Source organism: Rhincodon typus, chromosome 12, assembly GCF_021869965.1.
Source record: "Rhincodon typus isolate 14 chromosome 12, sRhiTyp1.1, whole genome shotgun sequence".
Taxonomy (NCBI): domain Eukaryota; kingdom Metazoa; phylum Chordata; class Chondrichthyes; order Orectolobiformes; family Rhincodontidae; genus Rhincodon; species Rhincodon typus.
In genome coordinates, this window is record NC_063343.1 from 44608219 (window position 1) to 44627981 (window position 19763).

The following is a 19763-nucleotide window of genomic DNA, read 5'->3' on the forward strand; positions in this document are numbered from 1 at the left end:
AGCTAGGAGTGACGATGACACTGTTGAGCAGGATAGATCCGAATCCAGTGGTGTGGTCTTGATGTTTCCAGGAAACCTTGTGGCACAGCTTGGCTTGGAACATGCTGTTTGTCATAAAGACCGCGGTAACAGCATAGCTTTACTAACCTTGGTCAATTTTCATTCATGTTGCTGATTCTATTGTTTCCTATGGGCATTGACTAAGCCTTATAATGGGCATCCATACTTGCATTATAATCCCCTAGAAGGTACAGTCCCTCAGTGCTCAGAATTCTGCTGAGGGCAGTATCAAATGTCTTTATGGAACTGATCTCGGATCTCAGAAACAGAGGAGAGTGTTACGGCACTTGAGGTTAACTGAGATTATGCTTATTGGCAAGAGTTAGAAGTCTCTCGGAGACTTCAGCAAAGGGGTCCTGTCATCATGAGTAGTGTTTTCATTTCCTGTGAAGCACACTCCATAGCCCTGTTGGATTATCACCTGCCATAAGAACATGTAGTCTTTCTCTTTGATAAAGCCACGTTGAGGAGGCAAGTTTCCTGCAACACAGTACCATGTCCACAATGGACCTTAGAAGTTCTTTCGTGATCGCATCCATTACATGTGTCATGATCCTGCAGAAGGTTGTTGCCAAGTCTAGGATGTGTGGTCTTTACATTCCGGTTTGTGATACAAAAATTTAGAGTCTCCTTTGTTGAGCTTGTCTTACCTGATTCATCCATGACTGATTAGCCTGTTAAGAAGTGACTTTCTAAGCTCCAAGCACCCAGTGAAGCAAGCACACCATGGCAAGATCACACCTTACTGACTGAGGACTTCCCAGCTTGAGGCAGGTGGTAACAATCCGATGAAAGATGATAATTTCTCCCAGCGGTGGAAGTAACCCCTGACCTTCAGACTACACCAATCAGGTCACAGCTTATAACCAGAAACTCTTCCTCCTGTGGTGTGCCAGTGTTAAGCCTTGAAGTTTGTGTGTCCTATCAGGATTGATTGTGGATGAAGGGCTTGTCATATAAGGAGTGGTTGAGGAGGTGGGGTTGGTACTTGATGGAGTTTAGAAGGATGAGGAGGAATCTCATTGAAACTTAAAGAATACTGAGAAGCCTAGATAGAGCTGGCTTAGAAAAGATATTTCCACTAGTAGGAGAGACTAGGGCCCAAAAGGCACAGCTTCAGAGTGAAGGGACGACACTTTAGAACTGACATGAGGAGGAATTTCTTCAGCCAGAGGGTGCTGAATCTGTGGAACTGCTGCAGAGAGCTGGGGAGGTCAGGTCATTAGGTGTCTTTGAGACTGAGATAGATAGGTTTTTGATTAGTAAGGGGATCAAGGGTTACCAGAAGAAGGCAAGAGAATGGGATCGAGAAACATCGGCCATGATTGAATGGCAGAGCAGATTTGCTGAGCCGAACGGCCTTGTTCTGCCCCGACATTTTGTGGTCTTACAGGCACGAGACATGGTCAAACAGAGTGAAGATCCCAAGTTGTCCAAGCATCAGGATCCTTGTTTTGGCATTGCTGGTATTGTTTAGAGGGAAGGATAAAAGCACTACTGTTTTATACCTGCTCTGTTACAGGAGTTGCCAGCAAAGGTGCCTGATAATTGGGATGACTTCATTCTGGATTTACTGTCAAAGGCTTACTCTTATCATCTACTTCTCTTCCAAACACCGAAAAGGTAATGAAATTATTTAATCACAGTTGGGGGTCCGGTTTGTAGGCACCAAGGTACTATGAGACACTGGCGGGTCTGAGTGTCACGATCAGGAAGGGGCCACACCTCCTCAGACTCCTCTGTAATTAGGTCTACGACACCATGGTGCCACCTTCAGCTGCCACTCCAGAGAGGCACTGCACAAGGTTTGCTGATGGAAAGACTACGCTCGGTTATGTAGAGATTTACATACTCCATTCCCTTTTGCATAATATTTATCTTTCGCCAATGGCTAACAATGTGGGAGTGAGGGGTGAAAAGTATGATACACCATCCAATGTATTAACACACTTAACAAATCAACCAGAAAAAAATTATAATAAAACAAAAGAGAAAAAGGTCATTCAGTCCATCAAGCACAGCCCTTCAATTAAATCCATTCATGGCACAACAGCAAATCATTATAACTCACTAAAACTCAAATGTGTTACATTGATTGTACTCAACACATGGCTCATAATTCTGATTCTGCCACAATGGCTTGGAGTAATTTTCAAACAGTGTCTGATGAGACACATAATTGAATTGGGTGCCCAGTCTTCCTGTCACAAACTTCAACACATTTAATTTATCACTCTCCAAGGAATTTACAGCATGTTTAATCATAAAAGCTGTGAAGTATTAAATCAAATGTCTGCTGAAAAGTAAAACTACGTTATAATTATTCACATCCTAACACAGTCATAACAATAAAGCTGCACTAGTACATAGCCTTGAATAGAACTGATTCCACTCTACTTTCTGATATCTCATCTTATAAACTCTACCTTTCCTCTACGAGTCCTTTAGCATAACAGAGAGGAGGAGAAAAAAAATACAAATTAGGAGCAGGTTTCCAATTTGGCCTCTTGGGCCTGCTCTACTATACAACAGGATCATGGCTGATCTGACTGCTCCAAATTCTCTGAACCCTTGATAATCTTTCACCTCTTCGCTAATCAAGAACCACTGTTCTTCTACCTTATAAATATTCAATGACACTGCTATCCCCACTGTTTGGGGAAGACAGTTCCAAAAACTTATAACACTCTGGGAAAACATTTCTCCTCATCTCTGTTTTTAATGGGCAATCTCATATCTTGAAACGGTGACCTCTATTCTGCCACAAGAGAAAACAAACTTTCCACATGCACCCTGTCAAGACTCCTCAGGATCTTATACATTTCAATTAAATAAATTTACCCTTCTAAACTCCATCAGGCACAAGCCTAGCTTGTCCAACTTTTCCTCATAACATTACCCATTCTTTCCAGGTATTGGTGTAGCAAACCTTCTCCAAACTGCTTCTGACGCATTTATATCCTTGCTTAAATAACGTGACTAATACTGCACAAAGTACTCCAGATGTGGTCTCACTAGTGCTCTGTAAAACTGAAGCATAACCTCCTTACTTATATTCTCTCGCAATAAACAAGAACATTCTATTAGATTTCCCATATACTTGTTGTACCTGTACCATTTCAACATTTTAATACTAGACACTCAGGGATCTTTGAGATTAGATTTTAAAAGACTGAAATAGCCGTGCAATTCATTACATGGTACAGTTTAATTTTTTTGGAAAATATTCATTTTTTTTTTTACATGATTTCTAACTACTTGATGTTGTAACGAGCCAAACGGCTTCAATAACTTTTCCATGCATCACTTCAAGCGCTTTTTCCAGTTAATGCCAAGATGCTCCAAAAACATTACCCAGACAACCTCACCCTGGAAACTCAATCATAGTCAGTGGTGTGTTCTGGTCATGTCAGAAAACCATGCCTTGTTCTTTGTATTAGAGATGAACAGCAGTCAAGTGCAAACTGCATCCAGGGGTTTGGGATTCTTGACAATTTATTCGGATCAAAATTACTGCACTGAAATACTGCAGACAATCATTAACCAGGTCATTTATTATAACACAACATGGAGGCATAGTAAACATAATGCTACTGGAGGAAGCAGCAGATAATGGCAATGTCTTGGCACTATATTCCAGAGGTCTGAGCAAATGGTTTAGGGGAAAGGGGTGAAATCTCACCAAGGTAGCTGATGGAATTTAAATTCACTTAATAAAAATGGCATTAAAACTAGTCTCAGCGCTGGTGTCCATGAAACTCTCATCAATTGTGGTAAAAAAGTTTTTTATTGAAGGAAGTCTGCCCTCCTTACTTGAGAAGACCTACAAGTGACTCCAGACCTACAACAATGCCCTCTAAAATGATGGAGCAAGTCATTCTGTTGAAAGGCAGTTCGGGATTAGCAACAAATTTTGGTCTTACCAGCGATGCCTATGTGCCATGAAAGAATTTTTTAAAAAATTGAAGGTTCTAAGTGAATCTTACATCAACCAATGTCCAAATGGGAAAGAAATTAAACGTTAATTCCTGTACATTACCAGCATCTTCAGCAGTAACCAACATAATTAGAGTTTTTCAAGAAAACTTTAGATTTTCTGTTAAGTAGAACATTGGTTAACTGGAAATGATTATCTGGGAATAACATCATCTCAACTCTCATGGGATGTTTACAGACTTGAGATCATCAGACATTGCAGACACTGAGACTCAAGGCTCTCCATGAAGTTGGCACATGATAACCTCCCAAATGTCGTCTCAGCTACAATACCATGGAATTTTCCGAATTTATATTTTGTGGTTTGCACCTATTCAGTCTATATTTATCATTTCAAAATTATATAGTTATGATAAGCCAAAGTATCCTTAACCGACCACACTAATTATTTTTCTGTAAAATTCATGGCAAACATAATCTTGCATTCCTGGTCTCCATCTCACCCTCTTCTGCATGATGGAAAACCATGTATTGTACTTCAATCAGAAACAGAACATAAATGTGAAACTCGGGGAAACTCAGTGCAGTATAAATGCAGACCGATCTAACTTACTCTCCTACACGTACAAAAATCACACGCCAGGTACAAAATTCATATTCATTGCATATTCCAAAGCAGCAATGACCCAGAGTGATAATGTATTTCCCACGATCATACTGCAGATTTCAGCTGTTCAGAGGGTACTTGTGTAGAGGTGCAATTACTTAATTGGAGCCGTAACAGCTAAGATACATCATTCCTTAACTATTACCAATTAACTAATTGTGCTTCACTAGCAATGTTTTCCGCCAGAGCATTTCCACAGAGCAATATGTAATTAGCATGACAAAGTGCAAACTGCTCAATTACTTTGCAGTTATTAGAAAAATATGGCAATCAACAATCTAGTTAATAACTAGATAAATATCTGATGAGCCTTCTCTTTGCAGGCAAATATTCTGAACTGTATATCAGGTGACATTCGAGTGTTTGCAAATGACTTGTTGCTTGTGACAGTGAATTGGGCTGAGTAGTACCATAGAGGACAATGAAAGCATATTAAATACATTGTCATAAGTGGTAATTTCCTCTTGTAAGTTCAAACCAAAGCATTACAGCCATAACTGTCGAGTCATACAGCATGAAAACAGACCCTTCGGTCCAACCTGACCATTGCTGACCAAACTAAACTAGCCCCACCTGCCTAAGCTCGGCCCATATCCCTCCAAACATTTCTTATTCATGTACTTATCAAAATGTCTTTTAAATGTTGTAAGTGTACCCACATTCACCACTTCCTCCGGAAGTTCATTCCACACATGAACCACACTGTGTAAAAAAGTTGCCCCACATGCCATTTTTAAATCTTTCTCCTCTCACCTTAAAAATATGCCCCCAAGTCTTGAAATCCCCCAGACTAGGGAAAAGACACCTGGCATTCACCTTATCTATGCCCTTCATGATTTTATAAACCTCTATAAAAGGTTACCTCTCAACCTTCTACAGTGCAGCGAGAAAAGTACCAATCTATCCAGCCTCTCCTTAAATCTCAAACCCTCCACTCCTGGCAACATCCTGGTAAATCTCTTCTGAACCCTCTCCAGCTTAATAATATCCTTCCTTTCTAAACAAGCTGTTCGGAGACATTATTACACATCTCTGGAGTAGGTGGTTGAATTCAGGCCTCCTGGCTCAAGGACAGGGACACAATGCATTACGTAGAGAGTGAAAACAACTGATGGTTTCTTGTCAACAGAGATGACGACTTTTAAGCAATGAATCTTCTTCCACTATTTGCATCCAGCATCAGCATTAAGCACTCACAGCCGAACGTAAATGTTACACAAAGAAGCTCCAAGTTTTGTCCTCCCAAAACTCTATTAAATCTTGAAACAGTATATTCACATTGCATCAGTGAACATTCAGATCTACTATCAGCCAAAATAATGGGGATTTTCATTTGGAAATAACAACTTTATGTCAAGTAGAAACGTGGGTAGCTATGGAGGTATGTAAACTCAACAGGAAAACTGCTCAATCTTAATTTTAATTGAGAAATGAAATAAAATGCTACCTCCCCATCCCCCACCTAAGCTCCTTTGCTCCAGGGAGAATAACGCATTTTCTCCAAACTTTGTAGCTAAAATCTCTCAAACCTGGAATTATGCCAGTGTCTACTGCACCCTCTCAAAGACCCTCACATCCTACCAAAATGTGGGGGTCAGAACTGGATGTTATACTCTAAACGTGATTCAACCAGAGCTTTACGCTGGTTCAGCATCACTTCTGATGTTCTAAAAGGGGAGGCAATAACCTAGTGGTATTATCACTGCACTGTTAATCCAGAGACCCAGACAATGTGCTGGGGACCCAGGTTTGAATCCTGCCACGGCAGATGGTGGAATTTGAATTCAACAAATAAATCTGGAATTAAGAATCTAATGATGACCGTGGATCCATTGTCGATTGTCGGGAAAACCCATCTGGTTCACTAATGTCTTTTAGGGAAGGAAACTGCCATCCTTACCTGGTCTGGCCAACATGTGACTCCAGACCCACAGCAATGTGGTTGACTCTTAACTGGGGATGTGCAGTAAATGCTGCCTGGCCAGCGATGCCTTCATCCCGTGAATGAATAAAAAATGAAACACCATCAGGACCTGAAATGTTATCTCTATTTCTCTTCAGATTTGCTGCCTGACCCATTGAATATCTTCAACATTTTTATTTCAGAATAACCTCCCTGCTTTATTTCTCAATACCTCATTTATGAAGCTTTGCTAACTGCTCCCTTAAGATCTAAACACTAAAACAGCAAAGCAAAGTATGCCACTAGTGATTTTCCAAACTGCTTTATTTCCACACTAGTGCTAATCCATCAACGTTACTTCGATTAATGAAGTAAGTTAAATATTGCTGATAGGAAAATTCATCTCAAATCCACTTCCCTCAGGCAGATTAACACTAATTATATGAACATTCCCAAGTACATGGACACATCCTGCATGCAACTAACCTTTCAGATTTTATTCTAAATGCATTGTATAACGTTTATAGAGCAGGACAAATTTGCATTGCTCTCAGTCACAATGTACATTTACAGTGACCTTGAAAACCTGTGATGACAATTTTTCAGTAAAAGATGCTTTTATTTTAAGAGGCTGTACTACAATCTTGGAAATGGACTTCCCAGAATGAATGAAGTATATTTTTTCTTCCCACAGCCCTTACTAATTTTAAATTCATATTTTGTTGGTGATCAAAGGTCCTGAAAGCCTCAGATCCAGCGGTGTCACATCACCCCAGTTCTGCTCATTATTTGCAGAGAAGTCACACTCAACACCAAGTAGTATGAAAACTCAAGAGACAACAAGGTGCAGGGCTGGATGAACACAGCAGGCCAAGCAGCATCATAGGAGCAGAGAGGCTGACGTTTCGGGCCTAGACCCTTGGTTTACATCAGCATGATGGTACACATTGGATCTATTTAAAAGCTGACACTTGTTACATGTTGAACATGTAAAGTTTAGATTATGCTCTGATGCAACAAAGAATTCAAACTTCATGACAAAAAAAAGTTTCTTCAGTGGATTCTAATCTCCAAAATATCAAAGATCAAAAACTCTCAGGATTTCTTTCATCATGCCACGCAATAAATCCTAAAAGCTGGAGAATGCATCACAATTACAGTGACAGTTCCTTGATTTTGTGAGATTGCACGTGATGTCTCTATAAACTAGTCTCTGTACCATGCATAAAGCCTGCAAAGGATAAAGTATTATAATGGAGCAAGCAACATACATACTGCACTGACTCTTTTAAAAGTTCTTTGCATCTGAGTGACAGTGCCTGTGAAACTGGAGATTGACATCACAGCACCTTTTACAGGTGTTTGTGTGCATCTGCTGGTGCGTGTGTGTCCGTGTCTGCGTGTGTCCTCACCCAAGAGCTCTCTTTCAAAGAATATTTGAGTACACCACAGATAGGAATGGTTTGGCTTCCACCTACTGATGATTAGTATTCACAGTGTACTCGAGAGATTTGTAGCTAGTTCTTTAAATGTAAAGTTGAATTTTCCAGTTCATTCAACAAGAGAGCTACATGCAGAAAGGGAGAATCCCTGAACGCTAAAAGGTTGAAAGTTTGTGAACCTCATCAGCAAGTTGATAAGGCTGAAAAATCAACGAGAAAACTGAAGAACATCTACGAACAGGGTGCTGATCTGTTGCTGTTAAATTTGAAAACCCCTCGGCAGCAGGGGAAGTCAGCAATACCTGAGCTACTACCCTCGCTGGTTAGAAATGAACAAAACAATACCTGCTCCCTGAAATTCTGCATTCACCAGTTCCAACCAATAGACATCAACCTCATCAAGGTCATAGCGACATGTGCTCCTGGAAGGCAACTTCATGTCCCCATAGCCAGACTCGGAGCCAGTTAGAGTGTCCAACACTTGTTCTTGTGGAGTACAAAGTGTTTTCTCAAATTCTGGTAAAACCCTACAGAAGAAATAAATGAAATCAAAAATTAATTGACATCCTAGCAGAATTTCACCAGGCCACAACTTCAATCTTGCTTTTTTCACCTTGATATATAGTAGTTACCCATTTTCACAATTTAAAAAATACCCGACCCACCACCAACCAGGTTAATAATTTGCCCCAATTACTTGAGCCTCTTGCGTAGAAACGTTCCCTTTGAATGGTTCTTTTGAAGGCTACATCCATCGAAACTTTCCCACCTACTGTACCATCTACTTCAAACGAGAATTTCTGCTTCGGAGAGATCAGTGCAGGGCACATTTACCAGAACGGTTCCAGGAATGAGAAATTTTTAGCCAGAAGTTTAGATTGGACAAATTGGATTTTCTCCTATGGGAAAAGAAGGAAGATTCAAAGGGGACCTGAGGGGCAACCTTTTCAGAGAGGGTGGTTTGTGTGTGGAATGAACTGCCAGAGGAAGCAGTAGATGGTACAGTTACAACCTTTAAAGGCATTTGGTCAGGGTATATGAATAGGAAAGGTTTAGAGGGATATGGGTCAAATGTAGGCAAATGGGAGTAGTTTAGTTTTGCAAACTTGGTCAGCATGGATGAGTTGAACCGAACGGTCTGTTTCCATGCTGTATGACTCTATGACTAGGTGAAAATGGCCAACATGAAACTTGTTCATTTAGAACGGTCCACTGCAAGTGATTTGGCACCAGTTGTCCAACCTTACATATATGAAAACAATAACATTGCAACGATTGAGCCAGACCAGTATCACTCCCAGGACAATAGTAATGTTGATATCCATCGCCTTCCAGTGCACTTGATTGTACAGCACTCAAGATAACCCTTGATTTCAGATTAGGAGTAGGCCATTCAGCCTCTTGAGCCTGATTTGCAATTTAACAAGGTCATAGCTTGTACTTTCTGGTCTACTCCCTGTACCCTTTGACTTCCTTGCCAATCAAGAATCTATCCAATTCAGCCTCACAAAACATTTGTTAACCCCACCTCCACTACTTTGAATCACATCCGACATGACAACTAAACATCATACACTGGCAGACTGAATACTGGTCCCAGTAGGTTTTGGCACATTTATCATCGTGCAGCACAACTAAAGTAATGGCACATCTACAGGTTAGCCAGTTATAGCTTCTCCTCACTCTTGTTCTAGAGTTTTCATCCTTGCCTATGAATTCTCCTAAAATCACATTATCCAATGTCATTCCACGTATATGCTAACAAGTTACCAAGTAACTGACTCATTGAAGGAGACTATTCAGCCCATCAAATCAATGCTGGTTCTTTATGTATCATCCAATCAGTCCCATACACTCATTCGATCTCCAGAGCCCTATAAGTGATTAGTTATTGTTATTTAATCTCCCATGGTCTCCACCCTATTAGAGACCTTTGTTCTTCCTGTCTCCTCCGTACTTTCACTAGTTTAAAAACTACATTTCAATCTTCAATTCTTTTTCATTTGTTTATGGGATGCAGACATCACTGGCTACACCAGCAATTTTTGCTCCTTCTTAATTTTCCAGCGAGTAGTTAAGAGTGAACCAGATTGCTCTGGGTCTGGAGTCACTGTAGGTCCAACTGAGTAAAGATGGCAGATTTCCTTCCCGAAATGATATTAATCAACATTATGGGTTTGTACGACAATTGATAACGGTCACATAGCTGCAATAAGGATTGCTTTTCTTCCCCAAGTTTTTAGTGAATTCCAATTCCTGATGAAACTTAAACCAGTAACTCTCTCTGGCTCTTACGTACAAGTGCATTTACCTCTAGTGCCTATCTAGTTTCCACAGAATCCCTACAGTATGGAAAAACAGGCCATTCAGCCCAATGAGTCCACACCGACCCTCCGAACAGCATCCCACACAGACCCATCCCCCTACCCTATCCCTGTAATCTTGCATATCCCATGGCTAATGCACCTAACCTACACATCCTTGAACAATATGGGTAATTTAGCATGGCCAACCCACCTAACTTGCACATCTTTGGATCTTTGAAATCACTGATTATCTCCACATTCACTGTCTTCATAAGCACAGTCTACCACGTCATTAACATTTGCTGTGTAAAAGGTGTTTGCTTTAGCATTTAATTTTATTAAATTGCCACGAAAGGTGGACTCCACATGCATCACTATACTAAGAGACTGCATGCCCAATACCAAGACCTGGATGAGTCAGAACTTTGTCTTATTTAATGGTCTTCAAATTAATTGACACTTCCACATTCATCACCTGCCGAAAACATTGTACCATTGCCTCTGTAACATGTTCAGACTAAACTCAACAGTGGCTGCCATGATCTTATTAAATTGGTGTCAAATCCATATTCTTTACCCTCAATGTTATCGTCATCTCAATAACGTCAACTGCCTCTGCCTTAATCTCAACAATACTGAAACCCTTATTCAAGATTTTGAGATTTCCAGGCTTGACGTCTTCATACACCCCTCACAATTTCCACAAGTTCTACTTTAGATAATCGCCAACTTGCCTAAAGGTTTGTTGCCTACATCCTGTCCTATAGTAAAATCCAAATAATCTATTACCATTTTTTCACCAAGCTCCATTAGTTCCCGACTTCCAACACAGTAAATCCAAATTTTCATATGCAAATGACCAGTCTACCACTGAGGCCTCTAGTCATTCAATATTCTCGTGCACATTCACAGAAGAGGTTTCAGAAACCTCATCACCAATTACTGTCCTCCCTGAACTATTCCATGAGCTACTTCTCTCCTCTGTTAAAACTGTCTCAGAAGTCCAGCACTCCTACTTCTCAGTGTCCATTTCTTCACTACATAATGCTTTGGAACACTCTCTGTTGTGTAAAGGTGCTATGTGAATGTAAATTGTTACTGGTTATATGCATCAGTGGCAGCAAACATTCATGATTGCTACCCATCCTAGTTTCAAACAGCAAGACGGAAACTAAATCCATTAATAAGTTTTTCAATTTTGCAATTCTCTAGCTGACATCCGAAATTCCACTTCTTCGGTTTGTGCAACTGCTGATGATGTTAATGCCAGGATTAAGTAAGATAACAAGGACTCTTTAGAAAGCTAAATTAAAAATTGTGGCCTGGAGGTTCATTCACAGCGGAAGATACCACTGACTTAGAGAAGATAGCACATTGTCTGGAACACCTTAAAAGATGACAAACTCTTTCTGAAAGCAAAATAAACACTTCAAATCTGAATGCCGAGCAAGTGTTTTTTGCACAGGGAGTTCCATTTCACCCAAGGGCATGTGGATTTCTGAAGCATTATTATAAAGAACAAAAACTAAAACAGGAGCAGCTTAACTAATAACATGCCACGTCTTTATTCATCTGCACAGCCGGACCCGAGTTCACAGAGGTTGCAGTGGAGAGGATGCAATTGCATACATTTTGGGTATGACGAGAAATGCACTCCTGCTTAGAGAAGATACTTCATGACATCAAAATCAAAGTCACTAAAGGTGTTAATGACCCATAACCAGCACATTGCCTCCTCAAGCTCTTCCTGAGCAGGTCATGTGTTTCCTTAGGTGGGACAGGAGAAATGATCCAAAATGCAGCATGCATTGTGCTAACCTTCTGCCAGTAAACTCTGGCACCAAGTAACTCAAGCTACTGACACGTGTCAGATGGCACCACTGAAAGTCATTGAGTGGTAGTTTACAGTATATCGTAAAACCACAGCGGCTCTCCAAAGTCAGTGGCATGGGTAATCTGCTAGCTAAGGCACACTGTAATGTACAGTTCTTGACACCCAACATCATATAAACTACATCTTGTATACTGTGTACTAGTGATGTCTAAACTGTAATATGTTAGACACAGAGATAGTAGGAACTGCAGATGCTGGAGAATCCGAGACAACAAGGTGCAGGGCTGGATGAACACAGCAGGCCAAGCAGCATCATAGTTAGACACACGTGGCTCTCCAAAGGAGCTCAGTCCTATTAACAATTATTTCTTATTCACTATTATGCCCAGCGGAAATTTCAGGGGTGGGGGAGGTGGGGAGTTGTGGGTTGACATTGAGAGTCAGACTGTGTCCAACGCTACTGTCTTACTGAATAAATGGCAAATCCCAAATAAGTGAGTCTACCTCCATCAGTGTGTTCTACAGGACACACACACGTTGTTCGCAATTTCTCCAACATTTCTACGCATGTAACGCTTTATGGACATCAATTACAACAATTGGGGAAGAAATTTAAGCAGAAAACTGCAAGACTATTATGGGAAAAGTAGTGAAAAATTACATATGGACTCAGGATGGGAATAAAAATGAAATCCTTCCCCCAAAATACAAGTATTTTTAATGATTGGCTTGAACAATTGTTCCAGCGCCATCGTGCAAATGTCAGACTTTCAGGAGGAACTCTAGGCTTCCTGCCACCAATACCATTTCCTTCTGTATCCATAACACTGATTGCTTACCCTGATAGTTAGTTAACAGTGTTCCTGCCAAGACCTTAGACCTCAGGCAGTTTAGTCTGTGAAGCTCCAGAGAGCGAATGAAACAAATTTGTACCTGTCAGTCGTGTGTGCTCACTACAGTTTGGAGGAGAGCTGCCCACCCTTCTCCTTGGCTTGAGATGTCTCGCAATATGGACAGTTCACAAGGGGCAAAACAGAAATTTGCGGAGTATTATATAAAAGATCGGAGAAAAAAAAGTAAACTGTAAATTAATAGTAAATCTCAGCTGATGGCTATAACCCAACCAAGCTCAAATCTCATGATTTGTAACATAATTTGAAAACAAGAACAGATTGAGATGTGTAACTAATTATTACATAATTACTATTCTAATTACAAACAACTGACATCAAATATTTGATTTATACAATGGATATCCAGGTGAGAATCTGCAACTAAATATTCATCTTATGACATATGTATCGAATCCAAATTTCTTCAATAAATATGAGCAAAAGAGTCTAAGACAACAACTGATGCATTTGCAAAGTGGCAATGACAGGCTCCGTTTGGTGGTAACTGTTGTTACCAAGGAGAAATAGAACAGATGGAGTACATTAAAAGGAAATTAAAATGGAAACAATTCACTAACTGGTATGCCCATGATTCTGAAAATTCAGGATTAAAAGGGAGCTCAGAGCATTTTTTGCCCAATGTTTTCCATTTAGACATCACTTCAAGAGACACATGACACAGGAGTATGTGAATGTTACATCTGTGTGCGGGGTCCAAATCCCATTCCGAAGAATTGGGTTTGACCTGTTCTCAGCTTCTCTTACTCCAGTGTTCCCTGTTAAGACTGCATGCACAATGTATCCAATTGGTTAACTCAGTACTCTTTCTGGTTGATCCTTTAGAGGGGAAGAAGGGCTGGCTGCCTGCTGGATATCTGAGTGAATCCGAGGCTGGTGATAGCTCTGTATCTTCTGCTAGGTCAAAAGATGGTCCTAAAGCTCCAAGTGCTTTCCCTGTTGCTGTGTAACTGCTTGAGTGTGTTCCCATCCATCGAATTCGAATGGCTGATTGGAAGGAATGTACAGTCACCCTGAAGGACACTACCCGCATGTGCACTTACTAACATTGTGTCTTTCGCTGGTGGGAATTCCACTGCTGATGACCGGAGAGGTGCTACAGTCTCCAGGACTGTCTGTGGTCTGATGAAGTAATCAAACACCACAGTACAGGAACTCAGTTATTCCTTGCACAGTTGCAAAGGACTTAGTAAACTGACAGCTCTCCGAGCGGCATTCTCTTGTACCTGGATAGCATCAATCTGTACATTTAGAAGCTGGGTGGGGCTTCCTGCCTGTCCTCTGGCCAACTCACCGCTACACTTCTGTTACTATCTGCATTTACTTCTTCTCAATCACACCGTGTACTGCATTTCACGTTGAATTAACATCAAATCTCCATATTACTTAATCCTGGGCTGGGACTTGTTATAAATGGTGATAGCAAAAACAAGTATTTTAATCCAATCAAAACCTCACCTTGGTGAAAAATATCACTTGCTATTGCATGCCATGATATTGGTACTGCCTTTTCTTTTTTGCCAGCTATTTCCTGATGATTAAATGATTGTTTGAAACAAACTTGTGAAGCTGCAGAGATAAACAACCGACCTGAAGATGTGGGCTCACCATCCTTCCGTGCCTGGTCAAAGGGCTTTATAGACTTACATTTTGCAAGTCCCTTCCTCCACACGGCCTGGGGCATCAACTGGAGCATGTAGCACCAGCCGTTTTGTATTACTTCCCTTTGATATAGGCCTCCCTTTTACTGAAGCACATATCTGCAAGTGATTGGTGACACAGTGACTTAATAATACTTAGGGTGCTCATTAAGCAACTGGTCCCTGTACAAATCACAACATATGTGCCAGAATTCGCAGCACACAAGGGGACATTGATGGAGTTAGTTTCGTTAATTATTAATTTAGCACAGTCACGTGTACGTTTTCCTGGAATTTGTGCGATTGTTTGCAAAATGCTCGAAGTTTTCCCTAGCGAAACTGCAGCTGGGTCTAGTGTTCTTTTCAGATGCTGGGGTTCCCATTTAGTAGCCTCGCTTCGAGTCAGGGCAGGCAGGTGACCCCAGGCCTAAACCCCAACCCAGTAAAACTGCAGACAGGCCGGGGTCACTGTGAAGCACAGCTGAGGAATACCACAGTTTCTCCCCATCTGCAAATGTGCGGGTAGCTAACTGTAAAATTCTGCCTCGTGTATTGCTGTCATGGCATACCAGAGCATGGGAAGCAGAAACATTTAGTGGGAGAAAGAGGCAATAATAGAGCAGAATGATCCAAGACTGGTGGTGGGCTACCTGGCTCCTCAACCCCTAAGAGGTGTCACCCCAAGCCCTCGGACTGATACTGGAGGCTGCACTTGATTTACTGTGCTGGGACTTCCTTTACTGAGGGCTGTCTCCCTTGACTAAGGACTACTCCCTTCAGATACTGAGTCATGACCATTTGGCTAAGGTAAGACAGAAGGTTTGTGAGCCAGCACAGATATGATGGGCCAAATGGCTTCTCTTTGTCTGGTATCATTCCTTGATTCCACAAAATGTCTTCATAAGCATCATGGGAAGCATGAGCCTTAAGGATTCGTTCATTTTTCGTTGCAAAACTGAAATTATCAATAAGTGCTTTCAGGAAATCAACATTGCATCTTTTGCTCACCGCTGACTTTTCTGGGGACACTGTCCCAGGAAAGATGGCTGATCTCTGGCATCTTAACTCTGCACTGATTCTTCATTTGTCAAATTATAATGAAGGTTCAGTTAAGGTGAACCAGTCACAACAGTGAACAACCACATCTTTTTTCCCCATGAAAACTGATGTGATGCAAGGCTTTCAAAACCAGGAACGATCATGATGAAGTAAACAATCACAGATAACTTTCGCTGGTCAAGTGGACAGTAACAAGAGCAGGCAAATTTAAGATTGCCGCAAACAAAGGGGTTTTAAGAAGTCCCTAACAAAAATAATGTTCAGAATGTGAAATTCTCTGCCACCAACAACTACAATTCTTGTCACGAATTAGCTGGTTGCTTGAAAGAGTAGAATTTTTAAAAAAAAATCATTCACAGGTAGTGGGTGTGACTGGCTAAGCCAGCATTTATTACCCAGCACGATTTGCCCAGATTGTTAAGAGTCAACCACGTTGCTGTGGGACCTGAGTCCTTAGTCACATGTAGGCCAGACTGGTAAAGATAGCAGTTTATTTCCCGAAAGGAAGGTGAACCAGATGAGTTCTTCCAACAATCGACAATGCCTTCATGGTCACCTCTGGACTGTTAATTTCCGAACTTGATTGAATTCAAATTCCACTATCTGCCTAAGCGGAATTCGAACCTGAGCCCCGGTACACTTCCTGAGCCTCTGGATTAACAGTCTAGCCATAACACCACTCGGCCACCACCATCTCCTGCTGAATACCCAATGCAAAACTGGCCTATTTCTGTACTACCATATTTCATGGCTTTTCACAGCTGTTTACAGGGTCACTGTAAAGCAATTAGCAGAGAAACCCTGTCTGTCCAAAATGATTTTTCTGCCTTGCCCTTGGAGCACTCAGGGCAATCCTCAGCAGAGAACGGCTGCATCAGCACATACACAAACAAAAACAAAACTGAAATCAATTGAGACCTTTCCGATCTCCACTGTTTTAGTACTGGTTTGTAAACCACAATGCTGCTCTTAGATGGGACTTCTAAGCAGAGCACTAACTTACCAGAGATCCAGTTCTCATCGGTGTTGGCATTCCTTTCTTTCTCAGCATAAAGCCATTCAAGACTTTACAAAGTTCTCAAAGAGTATATAAAGATCACAACCATGAGCTGTATCTGTTATCCAAAAACAGTGGCGCAAAACAAAATTGCTTTTAATCAGCCTGGGCTTGATTTTCAATCCAGAGGATCGGGAACTGATAACTGAATAGTTTCCAGGGCCTGGACTCATGCCATATTGTCCCAAAGTGTTGTCAGGAGCCAGGAATTCATTGCTGAGCACAATCCTCAAAAGGCAGGAGGCAACTGTGGTGGCGCTCCAGTCTGCATCAAACAGCTGCGCACTAGTGAAATCAGGCTGCTTCAGTTTTGATTTAACAAGGTGTAAAGCTGGATGAACACAGCAGGCCAGGCAGCATCAGAGGAGCAGGAAAGCTGACGTTTTGGGTCTGGGCCCTTCTTCAGAAATGGGGGAGGGGGCTCTGAAATAAATAGAGAGAGGGGGAGGCAGTGAAAGAAGGTGGATAGTGGAGCAGATAGGTGGACAGAAGACGGACAGGTCAAGGAGGCAGGGATGAAGCTAGTAAAGGTGAGTGTAGGTAGGGAGTTGGGATGGATGTCGGTCAGTTCTTCATCCCCGCCTCCTTGATCTGTCTGTCTTCTCTCCACCTATCTGCTCCACTATCCACCTTCTTTCATCGCCTCCCCCTCTCTCTATTTATTTGAGTCCCCTTCCCCTCCCCCATTTCTGAAGAAGGGCCCAGGCCCAAAACGTCAGCTTTCCTGGTCCTCTGATGCTGCCTGGCCTGCTGTGTTCATCCAGCTCCACACCTTGTTATCTCAGACTCCAACATCAGCAGTTCCTACTGTCTCTTAGTTTTGATTTGACTTGACTTAGGTTTATGGTCACATGAATTCAAGTGCAGGGTACAAGAGTACACTGAAAAGTGTACAATGTCACCATTCTTGGTGCCATCCTAGGTACAAAATCTTTGGTACAGAAATAGAAAAATAAAGAAATATGTTTGTCAGGTGACGGAGCAGTGCTCTGAAAGCTTGTGATTTCAAATAAACCTGTTGGACTGGTGTTGTGCGACTTCTGACCTTAATTTGAAAACAGCGGCGTTCTGGAAGTATTGGGACACTGATACACCATCCAGGAGCACTATTTTCCAAAACACACCTGCTTCTATTCTTACCTGCCGAGACACCGAAAAATCAAGCCGACTATTTTATTGGCATTTATTCCTTTGTTCTGCAACCCAGGTTGACTTAAGGTCTGAATGTGAACGGTTCCGGATAGTGAGGGAACTGGCATTCTAGAAATTTGAGTGAAATTTAATAAACAGTGCAAAGGAAATGTGAAGTGTAAAAGAACTGCTATGCCACAACATGGTTAAAATGTTATGTTTTGCTACAGTCTTCTGCCAAAGCCAGGAAGGGGCTCGAAGCCAACATCAACATATCATATTTCTAAAATGCCAATATAACTGAATACACATTTGTGCAGCTTATCAAACCAGAGTTGAGAGCACACAATTAAATGAGTAGATTATCCAAGCAAGAAAGACATGAGATTAGAATAATTCTTATCCCACGGTGTAGTAAAGGAGCAAGATTTCTTAAACTAAATATTAGCATCATCTTTATTTCTCCTTTACCTGTTCTGTTCCCTAGCTATCAAACTCTGCTGTCTGTCAAAATCTCTACGTTGCTCAAACTTTAGCCTCTTGTACATTGCGACTTTCGGCATTCCACCATTTGTGGCAATGCCTTCAGGTATGTCTGTGCTAATCTCTGCAATTCCCTTAGTAAACCTCTTCTCCTTTGCAGCTCCTTCTCTTGGTTGAAGATGCTCACCTTGGACAACTAACTTATATCTCCTTTGTGGCTCACTGTCAAATTTTGTTTGATAATGCACCTGCCTGCAAAGTGTCTTTGGAAGCTGTATTATACTGAAAGCACTAAATAAAGTAAACTTGTATATGTAGGAAAGGCTTCCAGTTAATAGCATTAAAACTACCAATTAAAATGCTTTAAACAAGTAGAGGAAATAATCAAATGAAGTACTGGAATGGGCTTCACATCCAGAGGACTTGAATACAACAGCATAGAAGCTATAATAGTCATGATTAGTCGATAGCTGAAGTTCTGTATGAATTCTGGGCAAGACAGCACATGAAGGATATACTGACTTGTGGAGGCATTGGAACATAAGTCTAGCCAATTGATACTTGAACTCCAAGAGTGAAAACCTGAGAAAAGCAGGTGATGTATTCTGTCGAATTTAGCAAATTAAATGGTATAGTTACATGACCTTGAATCCACTGGACCATTATCCACTCCAAACAACAAAAACCTATCCGCCCAGAACTAAAAATAACAACTGAACCAGTACCATTGTCAAGTGAGCGAGCAGCTTCCACCATTCCAATGTTAGAAGTCACATGACACCAGGTTATAGTCCAACAGGTTTATTTCAAATCACAAGCTTTCAGAGTGTAGGCCCTTCGTTAGGTGAAGTGAGAGAGAAGCACACAGACATAGAATTTATAGGCAGAGAGATGAAGGGCAGACAGATATAAAGATCATACAACTGGTGTGAGTGGAGTGTCGACTAACAAGTTTGCAAGCTCTCAGCCCTTGATCTCTCTGCCTATAAATTCTGTCTCTGTGTGCCTGTCTCTCATTTCACCTGACAGAGGGGCAGCGCTTTGAAAGCTTGTGATTTCAAATAAACCTGTTGGACTATAACCTGGTGTTGTGTGACTTCTGACTTTGTCCACCCCAGTCCAACACCATTCCAACATTGTGTAGGAGTGTTTTCTAATATCACTTTGCAAAGGCCTATCTCTAATTCTCAGACTCTGGCAGTAGTTCTATATTTGCCAACCAGTGAAAATAGTTTCCTGTCTATCTAGTCAATCTAATTCTTCTAAAAAACTCCTCTTGAAAACCTGAAATCAAATCACTCTTGAACCTTTCAAATTCCAAGTGATACAGCCTT

At 41.2% G+C, this 19763-nt stretch overlaps 1 protein-coding gene across 1 annotated transcript in view; it reads right to left on the bottom strand.

The window, feature by feature from the left end:
- The window catches only part of jade2 (jade family PHD finger 2), a 57060-nt gene that overhangs the window by 10643 nt on the left and 26654 nt on the right, over positions 1-19763 (bottom strand). The window contains exon 2 of the mRNA XM_048603515.1: positions 8354-8535. Coding sequence (XP_048459472.1) covers positions 8354-8535 — 182 coding nt within the window. The remainder of the gene's footprint in view (positions 1-8353; positions 8536-19763) is intronic.